At 42.1% G+C, this 18,374-nt stretch overlaps 1 protein-coding gene across 2 annotated transcripts; it reads left to right on the top strand.

The window, feature by feature from the left end:
- Positions 1-5,371: 5,371 nt before the first annotated feature.
- Positions 5,372-14,795, top strand: PCTP (phosphatidylcholine transfer protein). 2 transcript variants are annotated; one of them, XM_084218425.1, is made up of 6 exons: positions 5,372-5,712; positions 8,371-8,488; positions 12,039-12,118; positions 12,452-12,623; positions 13,279-13,346; positions 13,874-14,795. In XM_084218425.1, the coding sequence occupies exons 1-6, from the start codon at positions 5,464-5,466 to the stop codon at positions 13,937-13,939; spliced, it is 753 nt and encodes a 250-aa protein (XP_084074551.1). In that variant the 5' UTR covers positions 5,372-5,463; the 3' UTR covers positions 13,940-14,795. The 2 variants fall into 2 exon arrangements, with proteins under 2 accessions (XP_084074551.1, XP_084074552.1); XM_084218426.1 differs by lacking the exon at positions 13,279-13,346.
- Positions 14,796-18,374: the final 3,579 nt, after the last annotated feature.

Here is an 18,374-nt window from a genome sequence, read left to right as displayed (position 1 = left end):
GTGTTTGTGTTTTGTGACGAGGAATGGAGTTCAAAAGGAGCCCAAAGCCAATTAAGCCAGAGAAGCAAATAATTTCACATAAAATGCTGTAGCTCCCCTCTCATGAACACAGTTTACCCCCCAGCTGGTCGATAGCTGTGCAAACCAGCCACTCTGTGGTTACTGAGCCTCATGAAATGGATGTGCTTAGAATGACTGTGAGAAACCTCTTTGGTGGCTGGGAATATGGAAAGGAATTTTCTTTGAACTCCATTAGATCCTACTAGTGCTTTGGTCAACATCAGTTATCCTGCTGTGCATGTGAACTTTGTTATTGCCTTGCTTGACTTTCACTTAATCTTCCTGCAGTGCTGAAGAAGACAGGATATCTGGAACTGAAAACAATTATTCTTATCTCCTACTGCTTTCATAATTACATGAAGTTCCCATTTGAAGAGCTGCATTCCTTGTGTGGACATGTGCTTTTAATTAGCAGAGGGATGCATCACACCACCAGAAGCCAATTCCTCAAACTTGCATAAGTTGGTTACAGAACCTCTGAATCTTTGGCCACCGTGGCAGCTTTCTGGCCAAGTCAGGAGAAGCATGGGAGCAAACTCCAGGCACTGTAATTTCACCATAACCAGGATTTTTATTAGAGACCATTGCAGTAGCATGCAGCAGATTCAGCTGAGATTTAAGTTCAAAATAGGAATGATTCCTTTTCTTGGTTTTCCACCTGCACTGAGTCACCCAAAGAATTTACAGGGCTCAAAGACATGAAGGGAAATGCAGACAAAAAGCTGAAGAATGACTAGTCCAAGTTAGTGGATAGTGTCAAGAGACATTTCATTTCATTTGCTTCCCTTCTCTACCCTAGTAGGTAGGGTATAAAGAGCATACACTATTCCCTCTGCAAATGGTCTGTCTAATGAACATGGAGCATTTCAGCCAGCTGTTATTGACTTTCCAACAGTAGAAAGTTATAAATTCTAAACTAAGCTATACTGGCTGAATTACTTCCTGTCTGATGAGTCTTTCTGTGTCCTACTTCACTACAATCCCTAGAACTAAAATTATACACAAGATCTATCTAAAATGCTGCACAAATTTAAAATACACAGCTTTTCTCTTACACAATAGATGACTTCTGTGAAATTTACAGCAAGCCAAGTGTCTGACCTAAAGGGTAGTTAAAAAAGAGAAGAAAAAGAATCATAGCAGTAAGACCAGGTTTTACTGTTCCCACAAAAGAGAGCTTTTCATATGTATCATCTGCTTTAGCATCACCTGCTAAAGGAAATGTTTAGAAATATTTCTACATCCATGTAAACAAGTTAAGAAAGCAGAGGGTGTGGTAGTGATAACTATTTACCAAACCACGTGAAGATCTGAACAGGCTGTCTTATCTTTTGAATGAGTCATTTTAGGTCATGGAGGTAATGGTGAAATCCTTTCCTTCCTACAATGAAATTTAAAATTAAAACCCCTCTTTTCTCAGGGCCAACAAAATAGGCACCTCTTTATCTCCAGTTTATTTGCACTGGGACTGTGTTACTTTCCAGAGAAACTGTGGCTAAAGGATGTAAATCAAACCCAAACATGGCCAAATGAAAGAGATGGGTCTGACACCAGGAGTCCAGCACAACAAACTATCTACCAAAGGTAAAAAATACTTAGTATCAGAAGGCAGAAAAACTGCAGAACTCCAGTTACCCTCTGAATCCTCTTCTATTTGGGTGGAACTCTGTTGAAACTAAATTCTCCATACAGATACAGTCATGGTTTGGGGTTAAATTCAACTCTATGAAGAAGGCCATTATAAACCAGTATTTAATAGCCACTTATGACAGCTCAAGCAGTGCATGTTTTGTGCTATTTCTTTGTAAAAATCACCCTCCCTGCCTAAATGTTTAGGAATAAAAACACATATGTAAAATAAATAAACATATATAGAATATATAAAATATATAAAGGTTTTGATGTAGCAGACAGGCTATATTTTCTGTGTACTCTAAAACTGTTGAAAAAACAGATTTCCCTTTGACTCGTACAAGAGAGGAGAATATAGACTGCCTTACATATGCATGCCTGTGATGGGAGATGCTGTTGTTACTCCTCAGTTTTTTGGATGAAAAATTATCTTTTTGCAAACTGCAAAAGTCATGAAACAATTTGTGAGAAAGGCTTTTACATGATGCAGCCAATAAAGCAACAGCAGCAGAAGCTTATAATGTATACTAGAAATGCAAATGTACAAATTGTATAAATGGTAGGGCAGGACTATTCAGCAGTTTTGCAAAGTTTTTGGAATTACAGTAGTATATAAATGTCTGCACAGCAGTTGAATTCATCAAAATCTCACATCTTTAGTTCATCTGCAAGAATTTTTCAAAGTGCACCAGTGCCACACAGAGACAGATAGAGGAAAACACAATATAGCTGGGAACATTCTCCCACATATGGATGTCCATATCCAAAACAAACACTGAAAATCACCTGGGGCCTGAAAACATCAATGCAGTATTCATTGCTGGTTTCAATTCTGGCCAATATGATTTTCTGAGGTAGGAGTTGTCCAGTTTCCTGGTTTTGTTCCAGGCCACAGAATTCATTGGATTACCCAGTACTGATTTCAGTAATGGAAAGGTTAAGTGTTAGCAGGGAATTAATCCAGATTTATTTCCATTCTAAAAACAGGTGGAAGATTTAGGTACATTAATGCCACCAATAGCCCAAATCAGCAAGTTGCCTTGGGGTATATTTCCCACTCAGAGCAGCAGCAGCTAAATAGAATCATAAAATCACAGAATGGTTTGGATTGGAAGGATCCTTAAAGATCATCCCATCTTATTCCAACCCTTTGCCATGGGCAGGGACAACTTCTACTAGAGCAGGTACTAAAAGCCCAGTCCAACCTGTTCTTAAACACCACCAGGGATAAAAGCTAAACCTTCCCATACCAGCAAGCCTGGCTGAAAACCAGGTATGCTAACTACTACTCTGTAGGGTAACTAAGCTGAAGCCTGAGATCCACCAAGTCTGTAGATCAATTTATGGGCACTTTTGAAACTCCCCCTCATTGCCCCAGAATAGGAACCCTCTATTTTCACTTAAATGGTATTTGTGTCCCTAATCCATGTGTGGGACTGGGTTTTGCTGTATCCAGGCTGCCTTTGGGTTCATGTTCCCACACCCAGCTGGCCCAGCACAGTTGCTGTCCCACAGTGTTGGGGCAGAGCAGTAGAAAATCAGTCCTGAACTCCCCCAGCCTACAGCCACTACCCAGCAGTGAAGATTCTAAAGGACTTGGGTTCGAATTTCAGCTTGTATCCCTAAGCTAAGGGCAATACATGGAAATACAAGTACATAAACATACATGAAAACAGAAAATAAACTCTCAGAACAGCTTGTGCTTTCTTAGTAATCACCACTCCTTATTTACCAAGAAAAAAAGGTCACATAGTAATGCCTTATTTGAAAGCTTTTGTCCCTAGAGTGGCCTTGCGAGATTTATCTCTTTTTCCATGAAAGTGCTGGGGAAACAGGGAGTGGTCAGGCAGCTGAAGCCAACTTACTGATGCCATGTAGACAACCACATAATGCAAAACATTGACCCTAGAATAATAGGCAACATGGAGCTGTGATCACTTCAGTCCTTTTGCACAAACAAGGAGATCAGGTAATCTCACAGGCATGTGCCCTTGCTGCATGTTAAAGATCAGTTCTTGACTCACAACTCCTCTTTTTTCATACTGGGTCAAAGTCACCTCTGTGCAAACAAGAGCCACAAGCTCTTTCAGTTTCACTGAGCCCTATTTCAGAGAAAGAATGGGACTTAGACGTGAGACAGCAATCTGATAAAAACTTTGCAAAAGTAAAGAAATATTTCTGCAAGAAAAATGAAGTTAATCTCACCTCCAGGCCATTGCCTCAAATTCCATTTTAAAGACGACCAGCTCCTCAGCTGGGTGGGCAGCACAGCTTCACTTAAGACAACTTAGCCAAGAAATTACTCATAAAGGATCAGCCATAAGAAATGTATTCCCTTGATATTTGGAGAACCAACTGGGCTCACTGAGAGCATTCCATTTTAATTAATGTTTAAAGAAAGAACAAAAATACGCCAAAATATTTATACCTATTATATAAATATTAGTTATTATTATTATCATTAATAATAATAATAATAATAATAATAATAATAATAATAATAATAATAGTCGTGACACACATAAGATTACCACAGAATATAAAAAACCTGAAATGTTTGCCAAGCAGTCTCAGTGGGGAGGTGAGAGCAGGTAAGATATGAGCAGATATTTATTATCATTACTGACATTATTTTATGAAGATGGTAAGGTCAATTTCTGGCATCAAATTTGCATACTGGGAGGAAGTTTGTGAGATGCAATCTTGCCTTCTGCCAAAATGCTCTCTCCAAAAGTTTTCTGGACTGTGCAAGGATGAGGGTCAGCCTGTATGTCCAAACCGGTCAGCCAGAAATCCTCATGCTCTGCTTGCAAACCAATTGACTGGAACTGGAAAGGACAGCTGACATAAGGGAACTCTTTGTCAAAGAGCTCAGCCACTTGGCAGGAAATCTAGAAACACTACATTATTCCAGCCTTGCACAGAGGTTACCACCAAATACATTGAGTGGTGTTGCCAGTCAGGTTTGATGATGTCCCGCTGCTCAGAGCTGCTTGTTTTATTCTGAAGACAGTGTTAAGCAGGAAAATCCCACAGGAATTAGAAGAATAAAGGTGTAATGAAAACAAATTTACAACTCCTGGGAGAAAACCTGCCATAGTTACATTTTGAAGGCTTTAACGCTTGGCTGAGTGTGATAGGGGGTGTCACTGCAGAACCTGAGCAAGATGCAAAATGTGTCCCAGCCAGTGGATTCCTCCTGCCCGGGAGCTCATCCCAGTGAAAGTTTTCTGTCCCCTTCCATCCTGTCCACCCCAGTGCACCCCAGTGCACCCCAGTGCAGCCCAGTCTGCCATGGGCCAGAGCCTGCTCCCCTCTCCACCAGGCTGGCTGGCTTTCCGTGGCGTGGGCCAGGGCCACACTAACCCACCAAGCAGCCGTACAGCAGTTTTGGGTTCTTTTTATAGTACTCTCATATGTACTGTCCATAAGGAAAACCGCCCGTCAGAATGTGAAGACATACAAAAATACATGTGCCCATGGTGCTCAATCTGTGTCCCTGGGGAACACCGCAAGGCCCTGACCGGCACACCCCGGACACCGCTCCGGCACCACACACGCTCAAAGGCAGCCCCGCCGGGCCCGGGAGCGCACGGAGCGCACGGAGCGCACCCGCCGGGCAGGGACGTGCCCAGGACCCGCCGTGACCCCCGAGCCCGCTCCCCCGGCCCCGCAGGCTCGGCGGGCCCGGCCCCGGGGCGGAGCGGAGCGGGCCGGGCCGGACGGGGGCAGTGCCCGGCCGGCGCCTGAGCCCGCCCGGCCGCCAGCGGGATGGCGGGGCCGCGGGAGCTGCAGGGAGCGGCGGGGACGGCGGGGCCGCGGGAGCTGCAGGGAGCGGTGGGGACGGCGGGGCCGCCGGGGGCGGAGGAGGCGCTGTCGCTGTCGCTGTCGCGGGGCTTCTCGGAGGAGCAGTTTGGGGCCGCCTGCCGGGAGCTGGACCAGCCGGCGCCGGCCGTGGAAGGGCCATGGCAGCTCCTGGTGGAGACCATGGGCGTGAGGATCTACCGGCTGTACCACCAGGTGGGCGGGCTCCGGCTGCCGGCCCGGGGCGGCCGGGGGCGGTGGTGACGGGGATGGGGGCGGTGGTGGCGGGGATGCGGGGAGCGGTGGTGGCGGGGATGGGGGCGGTGGTGACGGGGATGCGGAGCCCGCACGACCCCGTCCGCAACCGCGGGTTCCCCGCACAGGCCTGGGCTCGGTTTCTCCAGGCTGGCAGAAAGCAGCTTTCCGGGTAATGCCATTAAGTGCTGATGCGAAAGCTGCTGGGCCGCAGTGACCCCGCGGAACCGAGCTTGTGCGCAGCTGGATGGGGATTCCCGGGTGTTCGATGTGCCACCCTCCCGAGCCCTCTCGGATGGGGGTTTGTGGTCCCTAAACATCCCGAGCCCTGCCCGTGCCGTAGCATCCTCTCTCCAGGAGCCCTCCCCTCTCTCCAGAACTCCCTGCACACTGATTTTCCACCCTTCGCCCTCTAAAATCAGGAGGTATTTCAGAAAGGGTTGGAATAAAATTTTTCCCTTTTGGGGTGACTAACATCTTTAAAGAATTTCCATAGTTTAGGAACTGACTTGTGATTGACAGGGTTTCCATTCTGACAGAGACTTATTATTCAATACTGGCTTCTAAATCCATATATAAATATATATATATATATATCCTTTTTTTTTAACTGAGTGATCATAGTTTCCTCTCAGCTCCTTCTGGACTTCATGCTGTATTTTTCATGACAATTTTGTATTTGTATTCTGAGAAATCATTTCAGACAGGGTAATGTTAGGAAAAACCAGCAAGCATACAGGGCTGTGCTAAAGTCACAATGGGGTGGGGAAAGCCTCTTTAAAAAACCATCACTTCATAGACCTTGGAATTTTCTTTGGTGATAACAAGTCCCTGTTTACAGTGTGGATGTGGTGACTGGCAATGGCAAGACGTGCTTATCAGTAGGTGCTCACAGCTACTGATTAATTAGTTGCTGGAGTTCAGGGTGCTGGGGGTGTTCCTGCTGGAGTGAAGTAGAGGCTTTAGGATCAGAGCTCAACCCAGAACTGTAAATGCAAAGGAACTTTGGGAAGCTGGAGGCTGGATTTAGCCAGGCACACGGGACCAGGGAAGCCCTGGCTTACTGCAGTGGCTGTGCTGCTATTGTATGAATGCAGCTGGTGAGATAGAAAGTTTCTCAGGCTTTTCCTCCTCATCCTCTTGTGCTTTTATACAAAAGGACTATTTGAAACTAAACAAAACCCATTTGCAGGTGTCAGTCAATTTTAATGTAGTGTACAATGCTGCTAGTTTGGGCTGGGTGGACAGACTACGTAGGATGCAAGGGACCTTTTCAAGTCCAATCATGTGACTCTTCTGGGAAATAAATCTCCTGTTTTGTCTTTCAGTTGCTTCAGATTGCTGCAAGAGAAGATGAAGTCTAGAAGTAGGGTCTTTGTTTAAAGTTGTTACTGGAAAAATTAGCTTTTAGCACTTACTGAACTGCAACTCCCCTGCAGCAGCAGTAGTCCAGGAAGCTGAAAGCAGCAATTATTCTTCCTGTTGTCTTCTCTCTTTGCTTTGTCTTTCCACCTTCTCTGCAGGCTGCAGAAATAGATCTGGGCCTTCCTGCTCAGTGCTGCATTCCAGCCAAGCTGATTGACTCTCCTGATGACATGCCTCAGAAAAACAGGAACATTTCACTCTTGTTTTAACTTTCTTACTGTAAATTGCTGTTTTTCTTGTGAGAATAAAAATGTTGATGCCTGTTAGAAAGATGATGAGTGCATGGGGTTACACAGATGCTGAATAGTTCAGGTTTGAAGCTAGTGATTGGTGCTTCAGTGAAGCCACAGTGAAGATGAGTAGCTTAAGCTTCTTGCTCACATTACTATTTTCTGGTACTTCATGTTCCAGAGTTGATTTGTGGAGGCGAGGAAAAGAAAATTCATCTATTCACTAACAGAATGTTGTATAATCCTTCTTTTCCTTTCCTTGGGAATGCTTTGATTTGATTTTTACACTGTAAATATTAAATACTCTCATTGTTTTCATTCAGTCCTGAACTCTCATTGTTTTAATGTAGTCCTGAACTCGTACTAACAATGGTACAAACATTGCTCTATAAGCACAGATGGAATTACCATATGTTGAAAATAACATTAAAACAGGAGATATCCTGCACTCCACCCCTTCAGTGCATACAGCTTTCTGAAAGAAAATAGCTGGTAAATATCCAAGGCAGATATGAGTGCATTGTATATAAGTGTGGACATTGTGAAGCCTTCTTGTAGGCCAGCCTGATGTGTAAGCATAACTAACTTGCCACAAGAATTAATGCTTCTGGTAAACCTCAGTGTGGGCAGGATTCAGTTCACACTGACCACTGGAGATGAAAAGGGTTTGTGAAGAAACATGCTCCCTCTGGAACCCCTGATGAAGTAAAAGGGTACTGGGGTGAGGGAAGGAACAGCCATTGTGCAGGGCAGGTCAGCCTGGCTGGATTTACACTTTCAGTATAGATCAAAAAGTCCAGAGGTTAAAGACTGAATCTTATATTGTTTTCTGAGCACTTGCTTTCACAGCTCTTGAGCATATTTGTAATTTGTGCCCCACCTAACTTCCTTCAGCTGTTCTCCCTGATGGCAGAGTACTTCCCTTTCCTGTGTGACTTTTCCTCTCTTCATTCTGTTTCCACAGCAATCAGGACTTTATGAATATAAAATCTTCGGTGGTCTTGCTGACGTTCCCCCAGAATTGTGTGCAGATGTCTACATGGACTTGGATTTCAGAAAAGAGTGGGATCAGTATGTTAAAGGTAAGCTCATCTAGGCAGTGTTAAAGCAAGCTGGTGTCCACATTGATTGTTCCAACTGAAACTTTATTCAAAGTTTCTGCCTCCAAAGACTTTGGGTCAGACTTAAATATCTTTTGGGATAAGGTTGCCCTCTGCAAGTGCACAAGTAAACACTGATGGGGAATCTCTAATGTCTCAACAGCATTTATCTTTCCTCTGGAATGAATTCTTTCCATGTTGGTTAAAGCATATGATTGGCATCACTGGTTATGCTGGAGCACCTTGTAACTCCTGGTTGTAATGCTTAGGTTAAATTTTAGTACATGTCTTGGGGAGAAATGGGGTGGTACCTTTTGTGCATCTTTGCATATGGCAGTGGAGCAGAGCATCATGGAATAGCAGGTTGGAAGGGACTTCTGGGATCATCTGCTCCAAACTTCCTTGGTGAGAGCACAGTCAAGACAAAATGTCCCAGCACCTTGTTCAGCTGAGTATTAAAATTTGTCCTTGGGGAGATTATTTCAAAGGCTAATGTCATTGTGAAAATTTTTCTCAGGCTTCCACCAGTTTGATGCATGATGGAATATTTTTTCCTGAAAGCATGGATTGTTCTTGGCACCTTTTACAGTCAGGAATGGGTGTATGGAGAGTGTATGGCTTTTATAGAGAAAGGAATAACTAATTTAGTTAAGTTTATTTAATGTTGTCTTTGAAAAAGGGCATTAAACCTGGATATCCATATGGTGTTAAAACATCCTAAGCCAGCATGAGCAAGGTAAGGGTTCAGCTGATGTAGATATCTAATAATCCATTTATTTTAAAGATAGGGAGCCTTTTCTTTTTAAGGCTGTGCTTGAAGTCAGAGCAGGCCAGTAAAACTGAAAAGTGGTCCAAGTGTTTTGCTGAACAAAGAGCAGTGTTAAAAACCAAAGTCTGGTTAAATGTTGTGCTTGTTAGGTTTAGGACAGCTCCATGGTGAATGATTGCTGATAATGCCAGTGGCTGCATTGATACAGAGACCCATAAATTTACCTCATGTCAGTCTTGGTCAAATTTAAGGAGTAGTGTCTTCATTAAGAAGTGTTAATTGTCAAATGCTCAGTAGCTTTCTTGTAACAAAAGCCATTTTGCCATTAATGAAACAAAGAGTCAGAGTGGGACTCAGCATTATTGTATGGGATGTAAAACTATTCTGTTGAGTGACTTCAGGAGTCTTTAAGTGCATTTAGGAGAAATGAATGCTTCTTAAATAAACACTTTTTTTTTTTTTAATTCCTTTGTAGAGAAAAGAAAGGAAGCCGCTGGGGGAAGCTACACCCTTGAATTAAAAACTAGATAGTGTTGCAGAGCTGACATTTATATCCTTGCTGACCATGGTTTGTTCATCTGTTAATTTATACTTGTGCTGGTGCTGTAAGTCCAGCATTTCACAGAAATTAACTCTTAGAGGGCATAAATATGATGTAATGCTTTCCTTCCTACTTAAGAATTGACACAAGCCCGCCTGTTTTTTAGCATGTTACATATGATGAAAGTGTTAGCCAATGTTTTAAGTGTAAGTGTTAGCCAATGTTTTAAGTGTAACCCCAGTTCAGCCTGGGTTTTTTTTTTTTCACATTTGGGAAGAAACCCCAGAAAACTTCCACTGAGAGCCTTCTTGCTCTTGGTGTTACCATTTTTATTCCTTGGTGCTCTTACAGCCATGCAAGTGGCAGCCCAGAGGAGAATTCTCTGCTGAACTGCTGGCTGGCATTGAAGTAAAAACCTGACTAGAGCAGAAGTAGCTGCCTTTTTAGCTGAAAAGGCAACTGCTTCTGCATGCTTCTGAATATCCACAACATGTGGACATCCTGAGGCCTGGTTTGTGCTGCAGCTGCCAAGTTCAGCAGGGAAGTTGTGACTGAACTGTAGAGTAGTGACTGAGGTACCACGTGCTTCTGTGGCATGATGCAAAATGGTTGGGCCTGAGCAATACTGAAACTTGCTAGTCCTGATTGCAGCACCTTCCTGATTGAGATCAGACTTCCCAACAATTTCACAGTAGTAACTGAATGTTGAAGCAGTAAGTGCTGCTATCCCTATTATAGATAGAATGGGCTTGTGATCTCTTGTAGTGATGCTAAATGAAATCAGATTATTATTATTAAAATGCACTGTGTTCTGGTTTGAAGTGAATGCAGGTGGGATGGGGTTTATGTATTGTGGTTTTTTCCTGTGTTTGCAAAGATACACAGGTAAATGAGGTAGCTAATAACAGTTGGATTGGGGTCTTTAAAACAGTGTCATGGTGCCTTTGTAAAAGGAAGTCTCTGTGGTTAGAAGTAAAAGCTAAGTGAGTAATCCAATGCTCCAGTGACCTCTGGTGGAAAACATAAATGTTGTGGGTTATTACAACACCAGGTGCATCCAGTACTGCTCCAGCTGGAGGAGAGGAGAAGCTGTTTCCGTGGGTGACAGCTGATCTGCAGGGCATGCCAACAGAAGCCTGGTTTGGAATATTTTATATAGGGAAAGAATCTCCCATCTGGGGCATTGTTCTTGCCTTGTCAATGAGATTATCAGTTTATTCTGGCCTCACTTTCAAAAACCTGGCTCTGGAGGATATAGAGCATCTCAGGCACAAGTCTGCTGTAAAGGAGCAAACCCTGTGACTGTTAAGGTGAACCACCTTTCTGGATCCCACTCTTCTTTACTCCAGACCCTGAGCCAGCAGGAGTTCACCCTGGCTCAGCCCCAGGGCTCATCAGGTCCATTGCCCTTTTAGTGGCAGTTGCTGCCTCAGGGAAGGAAGCTGTACTGTAGATAGGTTTTCAAACTCGATTGTGTGGTTTGATTAGAACTAATTTTTCTCCTTCATGCTAGACTACTCTCTAACTGAGTCACTGCCATGTTTTAGGCACTATTCTTAGGTTACTTTTTTTCATATTCTGCTGCCTTCTGATTCGAGTTTCCAGGCAGAATGAAGGTGGTGTAATGAAGGCTCATAAACTGCTCAAGATTCTAGTTTGCTGTTGCATGTATATACTGCTGTGAAATTCCTGACAGCTTTTCCAAAATTCATTAATCCCTCATGTAAGATGTCTTCTGGTGTTAGAAAGTTGCACTCCTCCTGGTTCCATGTTAATTCAGTATAATTTATAAGCACATTCTACTCATGACTTAGACTTGTGCAGAACATGCATAGGTGAGGAATTAGCTTTGAAATGGAAAGGCTTTGAATGAGCAAACAGTTGGAAAAGGAATTTGACTCTGTTGCCCTCAGAATTGTTCTCATTTTATGTTCTGAGGTTTTTTGGATTTTTTGGTTTTTTTTTTTTTTTTCCCCACCAATTAATCCAATAGCCAAAGAAAAACAGGCCACCTATTTTTGTGTATTTGATTCCTGAACAATCCTGGTACAGAACTTCTTAATGTCTCTTACTGCTAAAATTCTACATACCTATCAATTTTGACATCAGGGTTGCATGTAAAATGTGTTCATGTCAGAAATCTGAGCAGTTCTTGATACCATCTATATTTCTGTTGCAGTAGAAATTAAAAATACCTAACAGTCTTCTTCTTTCAACCGTAGAACTCTATGAGGAAACATATGATGGTGAAAAAGTAATCTACTGGGAAGTGAAGTACCCTTTTCCTCTCTCAAACCGAGATGTATCCTTTCAAGTTCTTGTTCCTCTTGCAGTTTTTGCCACCTGGTCATCCAGGAATCCCAACAATGAACTGATTCCATCACTCTGCTGCACTGATCTAAGATCCTGCAGTCCTCGTGCTACATGAATATATATGGCACGAAGAGGAGCTTGGGCGCCTCTTCCCACGCAGAGCTAGAGCTCCCATAGCTGAATTACTGCTCTGCAGCATTGAATCCTGTAGGGACACAAGAACTCACTTGAAGGAGGGGCTGTTGGGGATGGAATTCACTTGTCAGCTCCTCATGCCTCAAGCTGACATTGTTTTGACGTGGCTCCTCAACTTGCAGCGCAGTATGTCTATATCCGGGAGCGCCGGGAGATGGATGTGCGTGGGAGGAAGATCTGGGTTGTGTTAGCAAAAAGTGTGGCTGTTCCTCAGTGCCCTGAGAAGCCTGGTGTTATCAGAGTTAAGAGCTACAAACAAAGCCTGGTGATCGAAAGTGATGGCAAGGCTGGATGTAAAGGTAAGAGGTCAAGAGAAGGTATGACAAGTCGTGTGGGCAGGGAGTGTACATACTAGCAAATCACACAAAGAGGGGGACTGGAAATCTGAAGCCAAGGGTTACTTTAAAATGAATGAAACCTTTGGAAACGTCCAGTGCAGTGCACTACTGTGAAGAATCTTTTTATGTAGCATGTGGGCTGGGTGGTTAAGAATAGTCCACTGACCACTTCCTTCTGCCCTCCCATCCCACCCCCAGTCTGTACTTCTTTTCCTGCCAGACAGTTGAGCTGGGGAGACTCTGCTGCAATTTTCTTAACTCGGCAATAATTCAAGTATTGTGTTTGACAGATGTATAGATTAAAGGGTTTGCCTAGAGCTTGACTTCTGTCTGAGATTAGTCTTTTAAAGACAGTCTTATTTTATAAGACTGTGCCAAAAATGGTTTACAGTAATCTAAATGCCTGTTGTGGCTCTGTCAGTTTCCCAGAGGTTAACAGGGAATGCCTGTATTTACTTCACATTTCACTTCAGCACAAACTGAATTTTTTTTGCAGAATTTAGAGTAGAACTGTTGTAGTTGGTGCTTCAGGGATGCACACTGACAGCTTCTGTCACAGTGTGTTAGAGCTGAGTCTCAGGTAACTGGTATCTGGTAACTTCTCTCTCCTCTCTAGTCTATATGTACTATTTTGATAATCCTGGTGGCATGATTCCAACCTGGCTGGTCAACTGGGCTGCCAAGGTAAGGAAAGGATACAGATAATGATCTTTGGCTAATCTGTTTCAAGCAATGAATTCACTGCAGTCATACCCATCTTCTACATTTTGGGCAGAATTATTTTTTTCTGAAACAGATATATTGGCATTCCTAGCTTTTACACAGTCCCATATTTTCTGTCTCACTATTGTATGCTCTCATGACAGTGGTCTTAATTAATTTACTTATTTTAATTCCTGTCAAATTCCTTTGGTTTTTCAACCAGGCAGGTAAATTTCTGCAGCAAACCCCAAATAATCTGTGTTTCAGAGAATATATGAATAGCCTCAAGACAAGCAAACTTCAGTAATGCAGTTTGTTCCCAAAGTATTCAAGGAATGGCTTGATGCTATGTATGAGATCTTAGACTTGTGTCTTAGACAGTTGGATATTAGATCTTAGAACTGTATCTGTTTGAAATCCTTGATCTGTATAAAGGGAATTCTCATCTTGCTTATAGTTTTTATTGATTTCATTATGCAAGAATAACTTTTCTGCCTTTCTCTTTGCAGAGTGGTGTGCCTGCTTTCTTGAAGGATATACAAAAAGCTTGCCTTAATTATTCTAAGAGCACATAGGTGTTGAAATTGATCTTGATCATTTAATTCCTAGATCTCTGCTCTTACAGGAGCAGATGTTATATATTACACTGGATAAAAATCTACCTCTAATATTGGAAAGAATTTTATTTTAGTTGAGTTATGCCTTGAATTTTATTAGATTTTTTTTTCCATCTCCAACTGAAGAGCTGGCCACTGGCAAGGTAGCACCAATATCAGCTGCAGCTTTTGAAAGTACTCACATTTAGCCTTGTTCTCCATGCTGTGTTTGTGCTGGTTGTCAGGTGTCAGTTAGAGGAGTTCTGTGATGGATGTGTTACATCCTTGCACAAGAGACAACAGTCTTACTGGAGAAATGTCTGAACTTCAACTGCAGATTATCTGTGTGTGTTATGCCTGGATCTGCTTTTGCTACCCAAGTTTGTCATTCTTAAACTCTCTGCCTGATATAAACCTAAAAATTGCTGAGGAATGAAGTAAATTACTACAAAAGTGCAGGAGGAAATCTGTGATGCTAAGCTCCCTTAAATCCAGCTGTAAAAAGATCGAGCCTAAAGCCTTGCATTCATAGCTCCATACTTCTCTATGAAATGTAAAAACCTTTATTTGTGTCCAGCTAGAAGAAAAAGGAGGTGACTTCTTGCATGTCTGATTTAAGGGGAACAAGTTTTATCTTCAGAGTCAGTAGCCTTACCTATAAAACAGCTTGGACACCAACTTGAAACTGGAGGTAATTTTAAACTGGGTGCTTGCCACTGAATGTGGATGAGCTTGATGTGGAACTTGGGCTTGCTTGCATTTTTAAATTTCATGCTGATAAAAAGAGTGGATGGTGACACACTAAAAGCTTCACTGAGCAGGAAATGAAATTTCCAGCACCTTTTCTTGGGGGAGGGTGGGGGGGGGGATGGGGAGGAGGGACGGGGAGTGCGTAAAAGAATGAGAGGACATCATTCTCAGGGATTTAAAATATTCAACATTTTTCCTAAATCTAATCCTCTTCCTGAATAAGTCTGGTAATAGAGTAGAGTAGCTTTGTGTTGTTAAAAAATAAACAATTGAAATTATGCCATTACACCTTGTGTGAATATTTCCAATAAATCATTATTTTGTCCCTGTAGTGTTCTTGTTCTGTCTCCTAAGTTCTGGAGTTCCATGCTGGGCAGGGTCACAAATGAAAGGCTGATACCGTGAGCTGCCTTACTTTTAAAGGATTTTGAAAGAATGAGTTGGATTAGAACTTGGCAGGATTCTTGTGTTCTGCCAGCAATTCAGGCATTTTTCAATGTGTTTGACTTGGAGACTGTCACTGGATTGAATATTACAGTGTAACACAACATAATATAACAAAATTTTAAAAGGAGACTGTCTGAGAATGAATCTTCCTGGAACAATGATGCAGACTAATTAATTTGCAGTTTTTTCTGAACAAAACTGACCTCTGTGCCACAATAGTGCAAGACTTACCTGTAATTGTAAGCCTACCCTAAAATTTGAGTTGAAATTTACAAGCAACGTGTACCTAGTGAGCTGAGTATGTGCACAGAGATGAATCATGTACAAAAGAGGTCATTTTTTCATTCTTTTTCTCCAGACAATCTGATTTTGTTTAGTCTTTAAGGAAGTGAAAGCAGGAGAAAGACTGAAAGCATTTTATACTCATGAATTCACTTTGTCTTAGTTGCTTATCACCAAGTCAGGGTATCCATGTGTGTGCAGGGTGCTGAGGCTGAGAGTTCAGGGGGCTGAATGGCTCCATTGTCAATCCTGCTGGAAACTGGATTTCCTGCAGACCCTGCACGGAGCACAGAGAATCCACAGCCTTTGCTCAGATGTCCATGCTGAAACCTTTGCACAGGCAGCTCCTTGTGCTATACACAACTTTCTAAATTAAAACACGTTTGATTAGACAGCAGATACCAAACCCAGCTTTTCCACTGTTTACAAGCAACTAAGCAAAGATGTGAGATGAAAGCAACATCAGATCTTGTCTTTAGTTCCCTGCGGGCTTTTAATGTAACATAAATATGCAGTGACACTTCAGTTTAAGTCTGGATTACTTCACCCATCTTGTACTAGAGAAGAAAAGTTCCAGCCTGTGTGATGAGGCTTCATATCTGCATGGAAGATTATGACTAGAAAGAGTTGGTATTTCCAGTCTTTGGATGTAAAGACATTCTTAAATCATTTTAGAGCATTATTAATGACTGATTAAACATTGATCTTCCATAAATTATACATGTGCCATGTGAGCCTTTCTGGATAGCTTGAGCAGGAATTTACCTGCAGTGAAAGTTGTTAAGTCACCATGCATTATGAATTCTGGTGCACAGGGTTATAAAACATGAAACCCCCTTCCCATGCTGTTTGCTCATGTAGCACCTTGAAGTTGGTTTTGTTTTGTCAGTTTGCCTAAAGCTGGAGTGCCAAGTTAGTTCTTTTAGTGATCTGTTGTAAGCAAATGATTGTTTGAATAAAAAAAGAATGAACATTTCTGTTAGGTGAGACTGAGCCTCTCATCTTCTGTATCCCATCCCAATTAACTGATTGGGAGGTATCACACTACAGATTAACAGGGACTAATGAAGTTTTCTCAGCAGACAAATAGAATGAGAAAAATGCTGTAGTTTCAATCAACAAACAGGCATCTGCTCCAAAGTGCAATATCAAGAGTTTGCGTAAATCATAATAAGTTTTGGATCTATTCTCATATAGAACTTCTGTTCTAAATTTAGCAGCTCGTACTGAAACATCTTTTGGCATGTTCTTCACAGAAAGAAGTGGTGGTTTTTTTGGCATGACTGGTTCCCCATCCCCTGCTTCCATAAGGAATGAGGCTGTAATAAAATGAATATAAACCATTCTTCCACAATGTGTTCCAGCCATTCAACTCCATCCTTTCCATGCGATCTCTCTGTAAAATGAATGCATTTGAGTTGGAAGGTAAAGCAAGGGAAAGATTCCCAGTAACCCAAAGTCAACACAGAGAATGATGTCAGATTCACAGTCACTGGTGCTGCCTCTTAGAAGATGATGTGCAAAGGGAAACACAAATTGTCTTTGCTCAGGAAACCACTGGTTGATTCTTCACTTCTCAAGCAGGTCATCATCTGTTTTATGACTTAGTGGAACAAAAATGTGGGAAGACAGGGGGATAGACTGCTGGTGCTAGTCCATGCTAGTAGATCTATCTTCCCAGAAACAGTTTTGCTTCCCAATATGTCAATTTTCTATGTACAAAGAACATTTTCAAAAGAGATTTAATTATACTTAAATGTCACTCAGCTGAGAGTGATGTCTCCCTAAGCACAGATTTGCCTTCCTCTATCAAGATGATAATTCATAACCAAATTTACTGTCTCACTGTAGTTCTCTGATCAAACTACTACACTTTCAGACAAAAACCTTTGTTTTCACTCCTCTCAGTTAAGATACACTGAAAACTTCCATAGAAGTTAGTTTCCAAAATAAAAAAGAAGGCTTATGGCAGGAGCAGAGTTGCTATAAATCCAGATGGACTGCATGAAAGATAAATGCATTTTGAGAAGCAATAAAAGAGAGCAAATCTCTTCAGCAAAATTGGTTTTGTTGGGTTTTTTCATAGCACTCTTGTTTACCACTGCAGACTTTGGAGTCCTGATCAATAAGGTAAATAAAGCTGGTGTTAAAGCATCCTACTCATTCTTCCCTGTAACTGCCAAGGAACATACTAATTAGGATTACATGTGCACACATAAAGAGAATGTCATCTTGCTGTTAGCTCAGTATCCCCTGTTCTTTGAGAACTTGACCATAAACAATTATTCTCATTTGGAATCTGAATGATAAATGTATCCTTGGAGTCCTGCTGTGAGACAGGAACATTTTAAATGGGAACTCTCCACTGGAAACCTCCATTTCCAAAGTAAGGACTGCATCCTGTGAATAACTGTTTCGATGGAACCTGCCTTAATAATCATGTCAAAAGGGCTTAAACACACATAGTCATTTTAGGTTGTGAAAAATTTCCTGCGTCCCAGCTGTGAAGCAGGTTAAACTGAAAGCTGTTCCTGCAGTGTAAGCACAAGTACCTGTAATATTAAGATTTAAGTGAGTTTGCCTTTATCTGTACTCTCTGGATTTCCTGCAAATTCTAATATTTTTCTAAGGCCTGTTTCAGCTTTGGAGGCAAAAGAGATTGTATGATGGACTGTAAGAATCAGGTTTTGCTCCAAGCTTAATTGTCCTATCATTCTTCATGTATGGAAGAAAGCCATGAGAATTAATCATGTTATTCCTAGAATGACAAGTTTGGGATTGAAGCAGTTCTACGAGACATAAGGCCAAGGGTTCCTCTGTGCTGTACATGCTGTGACCAGAGGCCTGCTGTGAAGTCACAAGGCTCACTGCATTTCTGCATATCTTGAAAGGTTTTAAGTCTTTCCCTGTTTCGATCACTCAGAGCCATGGGGGT

The sequence above is a fragment of the Fringilla coelebs genome, assembly GCF_963513975.1.
Source record: "Fringilla coelebs genome assembly, chromosome: 19".
In the NCBI taxonomy this organism is placed as follows: Eukaryota; Metazoa; Chordata; class Aves; order Passeriformes; family Fringillidae; genus Fringilla; species Fringilla coelebs.
Note: the sequence above shows the minus strand (reverse complement) of the source record. Positions and strands in the feature narration are given on the sequence as shown.

Bases quoted from the DNA above. Each gene is read 5' to 3' on its own strand.
- PCTP (XM_084218425.1), top strand. From the start codon at position 5,464: ATGGCGGGGCCGCGGGAGCTGCAGGGAGCGGCGGGGACGGCGGGGCCG. The intron at 5,713-8,370 runs GTGGGCGGGCTC...CTGTTTCCACAG, and splicing joins TCTACCGGCTGTACCACCAG to CAATCAGGACTTTATGAATA. The intron at 12,119-12,451 runs GTATCCTTTCAA...CTTGCAGCGCAG, and splicing joins TTCCTCTCTCAAACCGAGAT to TATGTCTATATCCGGGAGCG.